At 48.0% G+C, this 16,975-nt stretch overlaps 1 protein-coding gene across 5 annotated transcripts in view; it reads right to left on the bottom strand.

Moving 5' to 3' along the window:
* Positions 1-16,975, bottom strand: part of LOC111871599 (CDC42 small effector protein homolog) — a 29,910-nt gene that overhangs the window by 5,988 nt on the left and 6,947 nt on the right. Inside the window, exon 1 of one of the 5 annotated variants that reach the window (XM_023864817.2) lies at positions 6,828-7,062. The exons of 2 other annotated variants lie outside the window; for them this stretch is intronic. In XM_023864817.2, the coding sequence (XP_023720585.1) occupies positions 6,828-6,859 (32 nt within the window). In that variant the 5' untranslated portion in view covers positions 6,860-7,062. Of the gene's footprint in view, positions 1-5,451; positions 5,932-6,827; positions 7,063-16,975 lie in introns of those variants that run through there. 2 more of the 5 variants (XM_023864818.2, XM_023864820.1) reach the window with 2 other exon arrangements.

The following is a 16,975-nucleotide window of genomic DNA, read 5'->3' as shown; positions in this document are numbered from 1 at the left end:
ATTATACAGCGCCGACTGCTAGGGTCACAGGTTAATCAACAACTGGAAAACATTTGGGAGGAAGCGGTTGTGGTCGAAGTAACGTACAATCGTTGCATTTTTCCAGAGGGACTGAGGAAAACCAGAGTGTCCCGGAGGAGATTCGAACTGAGCACCTTCCGGAGCCCAGAGCGTTACCGCCATGCCAACTTGCTCATCAATTTGTATAGTTAAATATAACTGTAGCAATGAATAAATATACAGAATCAAAGCCTGAAGTAAAAAAGGCAAAATCCTTCCCTTGCTTAACCGATTAAGCACTATGCCATGAAAACATATGGAGAGTGGAAGCATAGCTCCACCATCCTTGACCTCGGCTGTAGCTTCACGCCCCGGACGCTTTACCTGTAGGCTCCATCTTCTGTCGGTCAAACAGAGCGCAGCCTACTTATTATACAGCCAATGCTCGCGCCAGACTAACATAAAGTCCGTTTAAACGAACACTAAAATGAAAAAAAGGAAAAGTTAACGTCAGTTCTGAAGCCCCTGCTCCTTCATACAGACAGCAGCGTGGAGACACCTGTGACCCACATATCCACAGCAGTTTGCTGATAGATTTAGAAGAAAAGTGACACAATTTCCTCTGGCGGGGACCCAACTCCTATAAACAGAAATGAGACTCACGCCTCAAATCCACCGCCGCACATCCCGTGACTAACGCACACAAATACGTTTCGGCATCGTCCGTCTAACAGCGCTAAACGTAAAGCTGTCCCTCTGCTTATTTATCTGGGGTAATGGAGGCATAGCTCCACCATTCGTCGGAAAAGTTATCAGAGTTGTGGTTAACAGTACAGTGATGGGTATCACATTTCTAGGCCGCGCCATAGCTCAAGCGGTTAGTCGCTGGCTTCCCATCGCGGCGGCCAGGGCTCGATCCCGGGTCTTGTCAAGTGGGATTTGTGGTGGACAAAGTGGCGCTGGGGCAGGTTTTCTCCGAGTACTTCGGTTTCCCCTACCAATCTTCATTCCACCAATTGCTCCACAGTCACCCTCACCTATCATCTGGGGCTGGTACAATAGGAGAATTGGCGCAGTACAAGGGACTTAGTCCCGTAACCCAGAAGACTACCGTCAAAACAGACACGAAGTTGAGCTGTGAGTAATAAAACTGTCATAAACCAAGACACAAGCATGCGCTGAGCGCCACAAGTGCGTCTTCACGGGGGCACCAGTAGCGCCTGGGCCGTGCTGTGACAGAGGTTCAACTCACAGCAGCTGTCATACTGGACACACGGACATGATTCCGGAGAGAATATCTCGTCAGATGCTGACTCATTGAGCCTTAACGCACAATGGTCACTGTACATGTACCACCTGCTTTAATGCATCTAAGTGTTCCGTATGGTCCTCACAATAAACAGCGACGCTATACAGTGTCCCAGGAGGAAAGATCAGTATTCTGGGAGGTCACACTATCGGCAATTCTAAGCAAAAACGTGTATATGTACATGTGTCCTATTCGGAACGGTTTCCGAGATAAGCTATTTCAGTCCATAGTTCCAAAACTGTTGATAAGAAAGAGATATTACGTACTGTTTCTAATGCCGGTATTTACTGCTCAAGTGACAAAGTTGGTACAGTTTACTAGTATAATACATTTTCGAAAATTCCACCGTCAACATCACTGCAACTCGTGTGAGGACATGGCGTGTTGCTGGTCTGTACAGTGCGCAGTCGGCTACACAGCGTCGGATCCGAGGATGACGGATGAATGATGCAAACGGAAATCATTTGGTTTGGGATGGTTTGGAAATGGTTTGGAAATGGTTTGAAATGAAGAGGCTGTGGCATGACTAGGGTACTATCCCGGTATTTACAAGTAGGGGCCTAGGAAAACCACGAAACGCCTCACTGAGGATAGCCGGTGTGTCGGCCCAGGTTCGAACCGTGCATCTCCAGAATACAAGTCTCGAGCGTTACCGGTCAGCAACCTGATCGTCCGAAAGCAAAGAAACCAAGATTCCTGAAGTTCGGAAGATAATATTAAACGAAACTCTAAGAATGAAACTTGAACTGGTCTCTACGGTCCAGCGAGATCGTTAATGAACCTTTAGGATCAATGGAAGCAGAATTTATTGAACAAACGCTAAAGAGGACGATCCGCCACGCTGATAGTCTGTTTCTTGGTACCCCCCTCCCCCTCGAAATGGTTAGTCCTGGGATCCTTTATCCTATCACTATTTACTTCCCGAAACACAAAGTACGGCAGGTGAGTTTCCGGAACCACAGCTGAGAACCAGTCCCATGGTTTCCATGACAGCTCTCATGTCACCCCGACAATGGCAGAACAAACGAGCCGCCAAGAGCAATCAGCTCTTCTGGGGGGAATAACCTAACCAAGGGGCGCAACAACCGCAGCACGCCAGCCACACAGCACACCCAAAATGTCTTTTAACATTTTTATTCAACAGAGAATTTGTGGGCGCTCTTAACGTCTCGCATATGAGCGTAGCGTCCAATGGCACAATGACGGACTATGATATGGAAATTTTCTGGGGGAAGCATCCGGAGGGACCGAGAAAAACCATGAAACCCTGCAAGGCAGCTGGAATCTAGACCGTTACCGCTAACACAGCTCGCTTGGGTAAACTGAGAAAGACGAGATAGACAGGCCATACAGTACGCAATGCGATTAATCAGAAGCTTTGGTTGTATGATCTCTTGGGGAGAATGGACCATTCTGAAACCTAGGCGCAGATGTGAGGATAATATTAAAATCAGTGCAGATTAGATTGATGTGAATCAGGACAGGGCCAAACGAGGTCTTCTCTAGATCACGGCAATGAACCTTGTGCTCTCAGAAAAGCACGAAATATCCTGACCGGATGATCAACTACCAGCTGTTCAAGATGTTACCCCACGCAGCGTGTAAGCCCTTACACGGCCCAGTCACCCTTGCTTCATACTCGGGAGGTCCCAGGTGCAGATCTCGGAGATATGGTAGCGGGCAAGTTCTGCGATGACACTGCAAACCGAACCGCGGCCGCCTCCATCCAAATCATCACCACCGATCATCGTACCAGTCGACGCCATATCATCTTGATACATCGCCGTTAAACCTTGTCGACAATGTCATGGTGGAGGAAGAGCTCCACGCATTCTTAACCTCCACACCAAATGAGAGTGGTCAGCTTCATGTCCTGGCAAACATTTTGCTCTTCTCTACAGCGTCCAGACCGGCTCTGGGGCCCACCCAGCGTCCTGTCCAAAGGGCTCGTTCAGGGCGAGGTGTGAAGCTGACCACTCACTCCCGTTTACTGCCGAGGTTAAGATCGCGTGGAGTTATACTCCCACTCCCCCATGCATCTTCACGAAGTAGCGCTTGATTACGAACAGGGGCAACTTCAGCCACGGCAGCCTCTGGTTGCGAGGCCCGCTTATCCCTGACACAGCTGGGGCAAAGAGTACAACTTCCATTTATTGCTATCTCAGCTGTGATTCAGCTAAGCAAATAGATCGCTACCAGAACCCGGGCGGGTGGGGGCGGAAGGCATGACATATGTTGATGTTACACTTTTTGCTTGACTGCACGGTGCAAGCTGCTGCAGCACTAAAACAACGCGAACTAGCTGAAGGCGAGTGGTCAGCTCCACGCCTAGACCGCTAAGCCCCATAGCAGGTCTGGATACTGTTCAGTAGACAAGTATCTCTTGCCTCTGCCGGGGTCCGAACAGCGGCAGATCAGCCTGTAGGCCATAGCTACGCCGACTCTTCTATGAATATATAAATCTAAAACTATAAAAACTAAACTCCGTGGTTTTAGTCCGCAAGCGAACTATACCGACCGAGCAACCGCCACTTGTCGGCGATGTTAGTGCCACCTTTAGCGGATAGAGGGTGTCACATGGTCAGCGCAACGGATCCCCACGGCCGTTAATCTCGGTTTTCTAGACCGGAGCCGCTACTTTTCCATTCAAGTAGCTCCTCAATTACCCTCACGAGGATGGGTGGACCCCGTTCCAGACCCACTACTTCTAAAAAATTCTGGTAGCGCCGGGAAACTAACCCGGGACCTCTATCAGTAGCCAGGAACTTTGACCACTAGACCACAGAGCGACTCTTCTGTGAATATATAACACATTTTTATTTACGTCATATTGAGTTGTTACTTCAACGCGATTACCAATATCAGTGACGGGCAATATGGCGGACTACTGAGTGGTACTGAAGACAAGAGAAGTTGCACGTATATAGTGCAGGGATGATATGCAGTGTGAATTAAAATAACCCTTAAAATAAAATATACAACCTTCTGGGTCGACTTCGCCCAACTTTTCCTTAACTTGTTACGGAAAACCAGCTCTTGGATTACGCGTTTTAAATTTACATTACGTTTCTGAAACGCATCGAGAGGCCTGTTTCAAACAAGCGGTGAAAGTATGAGCACCACTTGAGCCCTTACCCCCAATGATTCACCGGACTCCACAAAACGGCGAGCGCGCTGCAAAGGGCGGTCTAAATATAGACTCGCACTCAACTGCAAGGAATTCGCATTCTTCTGCGGGTTTTGCAGTGCCGCATATTTCCACAGAATGGAAGTGCACCAACTTGCCTCGAGAGGCGAGGTGACGTGTAGTTTCGTGGAGGAACCTGCCTTCATCTTCAGGGTAGAACAGTAGATGAACTGGCCCCTCTCCTTCAAGTTTTCAAACCAAAAATTTGTACGCATTTCTCGGTGTCCGGATAACTTCATCATATAGTGACTTAGACTACAAGCTGGACGACCGAGGAATCTGTGTTCTATTTCCGATGGGGCAAGAGTGTCTCTCTTCTGGTCAGCGACCAGAGGGTGCCCGGGAACAGAGACTGGGGCGTGAAGCTCACCACTCATCTCCATCCAGTGCAGACGTCAATGTCCGTACGTTTTCATGCGGCGTTCCGTAATGATGTACAGTACAACTCCCCACGCGAGCTACGTGTCCCGCCAATCTCGTATTCCTTCAATTCTTTGCACACATAATACAAGGCGACGTACGGGTATAAATCGCAAGGTATTCGATGGGTCCAGGTGTTCCCCTAGTTTAATTTGTTTCGTGATGAAGGAATTCTGCCTACAGCAGCCATTCAAATAGCAAATTTGGAAATGCTCGCAACATGTAACAATTCTAGCCAGTGCGCCGTTACTGCCTCTATACAGCGGTTTGCAAAAATGTCATCACGACACCACTGAAAGCACCCCATCAAATCTGACATGCGACAGTTACTCCCCATTCTGTCGGCACATTACAATTTGATTTGGTATCGGACAAGAACAAGAGACACGTTACACGAAGATCTTCATGCTTTTCTGCGTGCATCTCGCTAACCTCTCCTACTTCTCGGGGCCGAAAATGTAGAGTGAAATGTGACAGTGAACGAACAGACCATAATTCTAAACAATTGAGCTTACTCACAGCAAGTGGCGCTTAACTTATCTGTAACAATCGCAACCGTCCGGGTCGGTGTTCCTTATCACCTTAACATCCACAGAACCGACGCAAGGATCATCACCTCAACATCCACAGAACCGACGCAAGGATCACCTTAACATCCACCGAATCGAAGCAAGGATCATCACCTTAACATCCACAGAATCGACGCAAGGATCACCTTAACATCCACCGAATCGAAGCAAGGATCATCACCTTAACATCCACAGAACCGGCGCAAGCATCACCTTAACATCCACCGAATCGACGCAAGGATCACCTTAACATCCACAGAACCGACGCAAGGATCATCACCTTAACATCCACAGAACCGACGCAAGGATCACCTTAACATCCACAGAACCGACGCAAGGATCGTCACTTTTACACCCACAGAACCGACGCAAGGATCACCTTAACACCCACAGGTCCTACATAAGGATCACACCACGTTTAATGACACCCATGCCGGCACACACACGGCTACAGTGCAACTGAGCGATGACAGATGAGCGCCCTGGAGCGTGGGGCACACCGCTATACTCCGTGACTACTCAACCTGAGAACAGTACCTATATCCCAAACGCTGTTAACCAGCGAATAAATCATATTTTCTTTACCGAACAGAATGGTGTAGAGGTTAACGCTTTAAACTCAAATTCGGGAGCTACTTGTATCAAATCTCGGATCGGCACCGGCTATCGTGAGTGAAGTGTTTCGTGGTTTCCTTCCATTTCTGCAGGCAATATCTCAATTAGACCAATGCCGCTTACTTCCTCATCACTTTGCACTCATCCCACCATCCGCCGCTATACTGCCTACTGACAGCGTCATACAAGCGTTTGTAAGGATGCACTTGCTAGAATCGGCCGGTCCTTAGTTCGACTCCGGAAGAGCTGCTGGAATATCCCACGAACGGTTTCTATACAGCTGTTCACACTAGTTATCAAACGAGACGTCAGCAACGTGATAAAGAAACCGACGATGTGACAGAAAGCGGTCGTGGATCCCAGGACCGAGCCTGCGTCAGAAAACACAGCCACCCGAACACAACGTAGGAGACAGATACAGATTTGAGGTTATCACGGCGGAGACCATCGAGATTACTGTCTTCTAGAAAGTGACGTTTTGGAGTCCGGTGAAGTTCACTGACGTTTCGGTGATATATACTACCTCCATCTTCTGGGTCGAAGAGTAAGACAAGCATGCAACCACTAAGTATGAAGTGGTCTACTTGTTGGTTGCTTGACTTACCCTTAGAGCATGAAGGTGGAAACAGCATATCCCTACCAGACTACACGGGGTAACATCCAGAAACACAGTACTTATTCTCCCTGAATATCGTGTGAGAAACCAAGTGATATAAACTGAACTCACCCTTCTTTCTCTGTCCGTTTATTGTTCTCCATTTCTTGAGTCTTCTTTTTGAAATAATCGTTAGTTTCCGTGCTCCTGGGTAACTGCAGTGACACGTACCGGGCCTGTCCGCCACGCAAACGAACGCTGTCCTATACACTTCCAACTGCCGGCTTTATCAAATGTCTGTATTTTCAGGAACATTCGCTTGCCTAATCTCCCGCCTCTCAACCTATGATGACGAACGAGAAATATGCTCAGCTTGCCGCGTGCTTGTTGCTTATCTTGCTCTTCGATCCTGAAGGTAAAAAAGGCAAAGGTGTCCTTCTGCTCAATTAATTAAGTACCACGCAATGAAGACGTATGGGGGAATGGAGGTATAGCTTCAACATTTTTTATCTCGGCACCAAATGCAGGTGTGATGAGCTCCATGCCCCCACACGCTACATCGGCGGGGAAAGAGGCCCTGATACCCACTGGATAAGGGTCTGCGTTGGCCCCTGATCCAGTCTAGATACTGTGGAGATAAGGCTCTTCCCGCTGCGGTGAATCGAACACCCGCCGTCCAGCTTGTAGCCCGTCGCTATACTGACTGAGCTTTACCGGCTCCCTGTAGACCCAGAAGAAATACAGGAACTGGTGTAGAGTCCGACAAACTACTCGTGACGTGCTACCCTAAGCAGCGAATGGGAGGATGACAATGCTCCTTTACTCTCACTGTTTGCGACCTACTGCAAGACAGGCGTGTACACAAACATACATGCACATGAAAATATCCATGGCTGAACGGGTCAGGGATTGCACTACTGTGTCTGAGCGGCCAGAAGTGGGAGTCCCTCAGCAGCTGCCACTGTATGCTCGGTCGTCAGGGATGCTTCTGCAAGCCATCACACACATGTCCGCTACATCCTCGTAGCGTTCATCAGTGGAGGAAACACCGGGAGGGAGGCAGAAAGTGAGTCGCCGGCTTCGATACCAGGATAGCTCATGTGGCAAAGTGTCACTCTTCTCAGAGCACTTGCCGATTCTCATTCCACGAAACGCTCTACATTCCTGCAACAGCCGGGACACTAGTGGTCCACGTACCAAGGGGACTGTCTCGCCCCACCCTGCGAAGATGGAAGCTGATTCTTGTACACGTGACGAAGAAAGAAATGTTGCCTCTACCTGGAATGGAACCCCTGTCATTAGGAATATGACTCCTGGCAAGCCGGTGGGATCAGTAATAATGCTAACAACTGTGAAAGCAGAGAACTGAGATTGGGTTGGGAGCCAAGACAGAGAAAAGAAGAGGGAAACTGTAGGCAAGAAAGATTCAAAATCGTATTCTTCATGTGTTAGTGACAAAATCGCGAACTCATAGGCGTAAGAAAACATATTACTAAAAATTCTGTCGGAAAACCTCAAGCGAGACTGAACTGTGGTATTCTGGATTACGTGATTACCGCAGTTTCGGTAGAACTCGCTAACCCCATCTGAGGGGTCGGCGAAACCGTCTGTACAGACAGAAACACGGATACATACGAATGTTTAGGGTCCCATGACGGGATGAACAGCCGTCAGCCGTTCCAGTGAAATACTGCCACAGCAATCGCAAGAAATCGCTGACAGCTGATGCAGCTACTCTAACTGATGATAACAAGCCAGGCACTTCGCTGTAATCAGATGAGTAATCAGCTGATAGTGAATCATCAGAACTCGGACAATCGCCCTCACACAAACCGAGTGATTTCATGCTGGTATCTCGCGTGGCTTATTCGACCCTGAAGATGGAGGCGATATGTTCCTCCGAAACGTCGGTTGACTTTCAACGGATTATACGACGTTATATCCCATTATAAGACCCGCTGTGAGAACCTCAAATCCTCCAAACTCTCCTAACACATTCACGAACTGTAACCTTTCAAAATATACTGGTAATTATAGGTACCGCCTGCCTCAACGTAAATAAAAATCTGCATTCAGCCCACACAGTGTTCCGGTATATATAGTTACCACTGTTTTAAGGGATTACGCTCCTCACCACACGAACTCTCTTGCTTCCTGGCGGGTCCGACTGTGTGGCTCTGCGTTCGAGATTATCTCAAGAATTCACAGTTCCGGTACCAAGAGTCGAGTGACCGGGGGGTGCTCAGGTAACTGCCCCGACAATAGCCTGCCGTGTACAACGGGGGGAATTAAGACACTAACGCTAACTGCAGTGCATGTTAACACTGTGAAGCACAGTGGTAACTAAACGTACCACATCCTTTAACATTCACTAACACATCTCACTTTATGATCATCATATTGTGGGGTACAGACCCGTTGCTAAGCGGTCGCTGCTAAGTAACGCCAGCAACAATACAAGAATGGTGTTTTCTGTGGTCCGCGCCGAGGCCGTTTCTGGGCCACGGCTCGGTAAACACGTTAACGCGGTAACGGCCGAGAACGCAACGAACGGTGGTTTCTATGTTGTCCGTGCCGAGATGCAATGAAGACAGTTTGACTTGACGAGTACAGTTGTGAGAAGTATTAGCCAACGGGCAACGGCGTGAGCACAGAAGATGAAGAACCTCCACTGTTAAAGCCCTTGTCAGGAAACGGTTGGTGAAGACAAAGCAGGCTGGAAAAGGCTTAGGGGGTGTTGTGGTGATTTCTCTATTGTGAAGACCAGCGGTGGCACTGCAATCACTTGTAGTTTCGAGTCGTCAGTGTATACGTGGTCAATAAATCGAGTCACCAATCCAAACCCCGTCTATAGTCATTCATACATGTGACAATATTAATGCATTAAATACGACCTACAATAAACGGCGATTATTTCCATAAACAACATTAACCGGCTGGTCTTTATATGAAGTGTGTTTTCTGTGAGGTACGAAATGAATGTTTATTTACTATTCAGGTAAACTTCGGGTGTACAAGGAAAAAGGGGCACCCGCTACAGAATAATTGGTATTAAAAGCTAGCGTCTATGAAGAGTACTGTACCCTGAATGTCACGCCATGTAGTTCGATCCTGAAGATGGAAGCAGTACGTTATTCTGAAGCGTCTGTGAACCTCTATCGAACCACAAGGCGTCACAGCCCAGGAGAGAGCACTCTCCATAGTCACCACTGCGACAGCCTCGAATCCAACAACAACGTTTAATCCTTGGGAACACTTAAACGCACCAAGTCTGCAGCAACTGTTCAGGAAAGAGGACAAAATGTCCACGCTTCATAAAACTGACATCTGCACTAAATAACCGGTTTATTCGACGAGACAAGTCAGTCAGTATCTGATCCTGAACTTGATGCAGATTCTTCGAAAAGTCTGGAAACTTGAATTACTTGGAAGGCCTACACAAACCAGTCGCGTCATGCCAGTGCAGCCAACATGTCGCAACAAATGCAGAGCATTTCCGGGTACAACACGACGACAATACTATGCCAAGTTGTCGTGGAGGCCAGGAGAGGAATAATATGGCTGCAAAAGGCAATTTGCAGGCTGTGAGCGTTGGGAGGTACAATGAACGGGGGGGGGGGTTGTCCCCCCATGTAGCAAAGAAGATTGGGGTCACACACTGAGATGTGGCGGACCAGATTTGGGGTGCAGAAACAGGTATTAGGACAGCCGGATCCAAGAATGAAGGGTAATGCACCCCCCCCCTCCAAAAAAAACCAGTAATGCAATCCCTGTAACAGGCCGTAGAGGCCCATAAGGTTGTGGAGACGTCGATGCTCCCACATTTTCTAGACAATCGGCTCACAAATGCCGGTAAGGCTCTGAGCCTTACGCGCCCGCCGCACTTTACCCGCAGGAAGATTTCTGGTACTTATATCACTTAGAGGCTGTCAACCACATGGCCACAGTGCGGCTGGAAGGATTAGGTCAACTAAAAATCCAGTGACCTCACCGGGAATCGAACTCGCGATCTTCCGTCTTGTAGCACAGTGCCTCAACCAACTACGCTACCGCGCGCTCTAGTAACATATAACGTATAAGACCCAAGAGAAATGGGGACGGGACAGCAAGTCAGACGGAGAGTGAAGCTGTGACTAGTACGAGAATCAAAACGATATGTTTAATTATAATATTAATATACAACAGATACTGCAGTGGGGTGCCGGAGCGCCAACTGTACCGGACATGACAAAGTTTCAAGTGAAGCTGACGCCGTGCAGTCCGCTGAGCAACACATGGCCTCCATCTTCAGGGTCGAAGAATATGCCGAGCAAGAAACCAGCATGAAAACAGGTGGAGAGCAGAGGCGACATGTTTCTCCGAAACGTCGGTTGACTTTCAACGTAATACATTGCGTTAAATACCAGAAGACTGTAGTACTCTTCACAGAGCACCACCGAGAACCGCAAATCCTGCAAAGGGCACAGGCCGCAACAGAGCGCATTTGATGAGACTGTGTGCACCCACAGCGCCAAGACTGGCTCAGGGGCCCAGTAGATACCGGGGGGCTCTTTCCCCGGAGACAAACCTGATCACTGAATGGTGGAAATACACCTACTCTCCCCCCATACGTCTTCATGGCGTGATGCTTAATTTATTTAGGGTAAAGTAAAGGTAAGCATGTACTGTCATCACTCGCTTGGAAACTGGGATCGTGGGTTTGAATCCCACTCAGGGCATGGATGTTTAGTTTGTGTGTGCGTTTTTCTGTGTTTGTGTACAGGTAGAAGCCTTGCGACGAGCTCATCACCCACCCAAGGAATCCTACCGAATGTGTAAGATATAGAAAGACCGAAGTGAACGGAGAAGTTCATGGAGGTAGGCCTAGGCCCACTGGGGCTGTAGTGCCATGGAGAAAAAAAAAGGTAAAGGTAAAGCTGTCCCTGTGCTCAGCTAATTAAGCACTACGCCGTGAAGACGTATGGGGGAGTGGACGTACAGATCCATGCATTGTTGACCTCGGCAAAAGTTGGAGGTGAGCGGTCACCTTCGCTTTACCCCCGGTGAAGCAGTCCACGGTACCCTTTGGACAGGACGCTGGGTGGACCTCCAGAGCCGGTCTGGACGATTGGAGAGGTGAAAATTCTTGATCCAACTGGGACTCGAACTCCAAACCCCCCGGCCGTCCAGCCTGTCGCTATACCGGCTCCCATTTATTACGAATATGGGAAACTTTACCCTACTCTATCGGAAGAAGACAACAAAGATTTCAAAACAAGCTAGGAAATACATGCACAGCGCAACAATTCTGATGCGTTCGCTGAAGCTCCCAGTGTAAGGATCGGGAGATGTGATACTGTGCTGCTTGATCAGGGCTAGGGTGGGGGTACGAGTGGGGTAGAGGTGGATATGGGTGACGGCTCCTGTAGCTCAGACTACACAGTGTCGAATGGTAGGATACTTAATAGACGATGAACCAGAACGAGCTTGGAAGGGATTGGTCGTGGCCTGTTACGATGTACAAAAATCCTCAATCTGAACAATCGGCCTTCAGTGGAAACCCAAACAAACCCGAAGGATGACTGCTCTTGACGACTTCGTTCCCCAAGAATCCCAGCTGACGTCACCCGGCGCCTATCGCCTCAGCTATGGCAACGGCCTCTGTTGCGAATAATACGGACTTCTGTAAACGCGACTTCCGGTTCAATGAACAGTCTGGCCGGGCGGAAACACGCCGCGCATATACACGCTCCTTTCGACGAGAAACAAAAAGAGAATTGCTGCAGAGATGGGACTAAAAGGGAANCGAGCACTGAAGGGGGGGGGGCAGTACGTCACTCCTGTTCTAATCCGCCATTCATCACGTCCCAGTGGCTTCGACCTAACACGCAACGCCGGAACACGCGGCATTATGAAAAGAAACAGACGCGAAATCCCTGCACCGGATACGGAAGTATCAACAGGCAAAGTAAAGTTGCCCCTCTGCTTAACTAATTGAGCACCACGTCATGAAGGCGTATGGCGGAATGGATATATAGATACACATTTTCTTTACCTCGGAAACAGATGTAGGTGAGTTTTCGGGTTCACGCCCCTTCTGCTTTACCCCAGGGGAAAGACCCCCCCCCCCGGTATCCATTGGATAGGAGGCTGGGTCTTCCCCAGCCAGTATGGACGACGTGGAGAAAAGTCTCGACCCTACCGGGACTCGAACTCTGACCCCTCGGTCGTCCAGCTCGTGGCTAGTCGCTGTACCGACTGCTCTATCCCTACTCAAGAACGTCAACGAGTACTGTGGGGGGAAACACGACGGGTTACAATTATAAACGCTTTTTAAGCAATTACCGTGATTCAATATTTGTTCATAGAGTTCGCAGATAAAAGGCGACGATTATTTAACCATGTAAAACAGGTGGACAGAAAAGAGACAATGAAACCGAGCTGGCTGGCGTAGCTACTTGTATTCGAGAGGTGCTCGCTTCAAATTTCGACAAGGACACTGGTTACACTGAGCTTTCTCGTGGTACACCTCAGTACCTCAGGTTAAATACGAATAGAGTACCTTAAATGAATCGATGGCCACTTCCTTCCAAATCCTTTCCAACCAATTATTCACCAATCTACGAACCATTTAACGCTACAGCCTAATAAAATAAGCCACAAAGATCACTGAAACTGAGAAGAGCTTCACAATTAAAATTCAGAGAAAGAGACCGACGAGATGACCCAGAACAAGATGGTCTAGCCAGGTACTGAAAGATGTGAAGAAAAGATGAAATGGAAACGATACTACAAAACGAAAAAGCACAGGGGAAGCATCGCCACGCGGCCAATCAGACAACCAACATTGCACTGCATGCAGGAAGCCAACATTGTCTTTCGAATTTCCCTTCACAGCAAATTTACGCCTTGTTCTGCGACTCGCGGTTCTCACAGCGACGGCTACAAAGAACATGGCGTCCTGGATTGTGCCGCTGTGTAATTCGGCGGCAGCCCGACGTTTCGGAAGAACGTACCTCCTCCATCCTCAAGGTCGAAGAGTAAGTTAAGGATGAAAGCAGCAGCAGAAGCTGGGCTTACCGCCTTTCTGCTATCTTGTTTGGTTTACTCTTCGAACCTGAAGACGGAGGCAATATATTCCTCCGAAACGTCGGGTTTTCCTCAGTTTGCCACCTGTTTCTGCTCGTTTCTTGCTTGGCTTACTCTTCCAACCCGGAATATGGAGGCAATATGTTCCTCCGAAACGTCTGGCTCTCTCCGAATTATCCTCAACACTTTCTTGCTCGTCACCGACAAGGACAGGCGTTTTACCCTCTTCCGGCTGCAACAGAAATTCCCTGGGACTGATCCTTCCAGCGGTAGTGCTGGATCACTCCGGTAACTGATTGTTGTGAGGGGCGACTGGGCATTCTTCCGTAACGTTGGCACCTATCTACCAAAGTACACGGTGTCATATCCATGGATGCTGGCTAGTGTGGAGGGGCAAAGCAGCCATCTCCCCCCCCCCCTCGCCCTGGACTTTTTTAAAAATTCAAATTTGACAGACCAAATACAAACGTCAAATATTGATACTAAAACTTAAAAAAGTAAAAAAAAAATGTAAAGCTATCCCAGTAAGACGAGGGCCGCGCTACAGCTCAAGCGGTTAGTCGCTGGCTTCCCACCGCGGCGGCCCGGGTTCGATCCCGGGGGTCTGGTCAAGTGGGATTTGTGGTGGACAAAGTGGCGCTGGGGCAGGTTTTCTCCGAGTACTTCGGTTTCCCCTGCCAATCTTCATTCCACCAATTGCTCCACAACCACCCTCACCCATCATCTGGGGCTAGTACAATAGGCCAGAAGTGGCCGCAGTACAAGGAACTTAGTCCCACCCCACTAGCAATAAAAAAAATATATCCCAGTAAGAGGCCGTGGTGGCCCATTGGGTTGTTCGATATCGAGGCTCCCACAGTTTCTACTCAATCGGTCCAAAGATGGCGGTGAGGTTGTCAGCCTTACGCCCCAGCCGCCCTTTACCCCCAGGAATATTCCTGGTACTCATTTCTGTTAGAGGCTGAGTCGACCCCAGGGCCATAGTGCGACTGGAAGGATTAGGTCAACTGAAAAGTCCAATGACCTAATTGGGAATCGAACCCGTGACTTCCCGGCTTGTAACTTAGTGTGTCACCCATAAACTTAGGTTTTTTTTTTAATTCTGTTCTTTCGTGAGTTCTTCTGAATAACCCCTTGGTTAAAACGAGAATCTTGGTGCCGTCTATGGCCTATGGCCATGTCAGATTCCATGACGCGTTCCAGGACCTGGTCATTGTAACAGCATCGCCTCTGTTCACAGACCTTCACAAGACATGGCCCCCTCCATATAATTACTCTACTCAATTATTGCAATTAAAGTGGCCCTTGAGAACTGAGACAAGAGGGCATGACTGGCACAAGCAGCGATTTAAAGTTTTATAAAATCCTACTCCGCCTGAAATATCTTGTTCAGGCCTATAACAAGACACTGTACCGGAACATAACTAATTTCAACATCAGTCACGCAAAAAGATGTATGTTTATGCCAATGCACGTGTCGACGTTCAATCGGTCCTCGTCAGCTGGGTCACGTACGTTACGTAACGATATCCACTGGATATGCACAGCATTAAAAAACAATCAGTGTGAAATCATGTAGAAGTTATTCAATGTGGATCCACCCTGTAAACAGTAGAATCAGGCCTAATAACCCAGACTTAAATACGAGATTTGTTCAAATGAAACCCGATCGACCGACTGTATTAGCTACATATGACAGGAACGGGTTTCATTTGAACAACCTTAAACTTGGATTTAATTAAAAATTAATTTCTTATTACTGTTACTCGCACAAATATTATTAAAATACACTTTACATTGCATGATCTTCATCCGACTGTCGCTGATCGCTGTGTACAAAGGGATTCAGCTTATATTCCTATGACAGTACTTTCATAAATTAATTTTGTTTTTTTACGGCGCCGTCAGTCTCGCGAGTGCACGGGGCCGAGTGGTAGGCTCAAAAATGAATAATGCATGTGAACGGATTTGGTAGGAACTCTGGCTGACATATTGAGGTATTATCCTGACGTTTGCTTGCAGAATCTGAGGAAAACCAAGAAAAAACTGTCAGGATTTCAACTAATAATTTCAAATGAGAAAAATGGGTTAGCTGTTTGTTTATAGTTACATTTTGCATAAACTAGAACATTACATGGCTCAAAAGAAACGTCGCTGGCAAAAAGGATTTAGAAAAGTGTCCTAAGTGATTATTTCCTAAATTTAAGACAGAAAAGTAATAAATTACTAAATTCACGCCTCGAACAGAAGTCTACATAGCTACCGCTAAGCCAACCTGACCCACAGGATTTGTTCTATGCAGCTATGAGTCAAGTTTATTATCTCGCGTGATGTAGCCAGAACGCACAATATGTCACGCATTCAGCGCTGCTGTTTATTTTATATCGATAATTGGTCTGAGTTATTTTATTTTCATATATACAGGCCATTTTTTACATCTGGCCTCTGGGTTGCGCATGACAGGTGAGAAAAATGGCAAAAAGTAACGGAAGTGGTTGAAGCTGCAGTGAGGAAGGAAGGGTGACGTAACTAAGACCCCGTTACAGCCCATACACCCCCTACACTTCTCCTCTCAGTCAGCGGACTCGACTAAACCCGCTGCGCATTCTGTTTACAGTGGCCAAGTCGAATAAGACAGACTATAGGTTCGTAATAGCCCAACCAGAAGCAGATAACCGCCACGTGACTGTATTGCACGCAGTCGTACAACAGCACCTGTTACTTCGCAGCAGTCATTAAACGGGAGAAAACCACGCATATGGGTTCCCCTGCTTTCCTGCACTGAGCACGGCCGACGGAGCAGGGCCTTGGGGACCGAGCCACGGCGATATCACTGCTGAATCTGTGACACATCATTACGTCACGGGCGTCCCGAGTTCAAATCTATCTCGGTCCAGAAACCGACTACCATGACTGAGGGGTTTCATGGTTTTCCTCAAGTCCAACCAAGCAATTGCTGGGGGGAGGGGGGGCGGAAATTTCAAATTGGTTACAACATTTCCAATTATCCTTCATCCTACATGACGGTACGTAACCTAACCACCTGCAAAGGAGACGTTAAACAACTAAAGAATCAAACAACTTAGACCTCTCTGCTCTCAACAGGATACGCAGTGGATTTGGTCGAGTCCACTGACTGAAACAGGGGTGTAGGGTGTGTGTGGGTTATAACAGGGCATTAGACACAGTGCGTCACCCTCTCACCACACGAT

The sequence above is a fragment of the Cryptotermes secundus genome, unplaced genomic scaffold (genome assembly GCF_002891405.2).
Source record: "Cryptotermes secundus unplaced genomic scaffold, Csec_1.0 scaffold1876, whole genome shotgun sequence".
Lineage (NCBI taxonomy): Eukaryota > Metazoa > Arthropoda > Insecta > Blattodea > Kalotermitidae > Cryptotermes > Cryptotermes secundus.
Note: the sequence above shows the minus strand (reverse complement) of the source record. Positions and strands in the feature narration are given on the sequence as shown.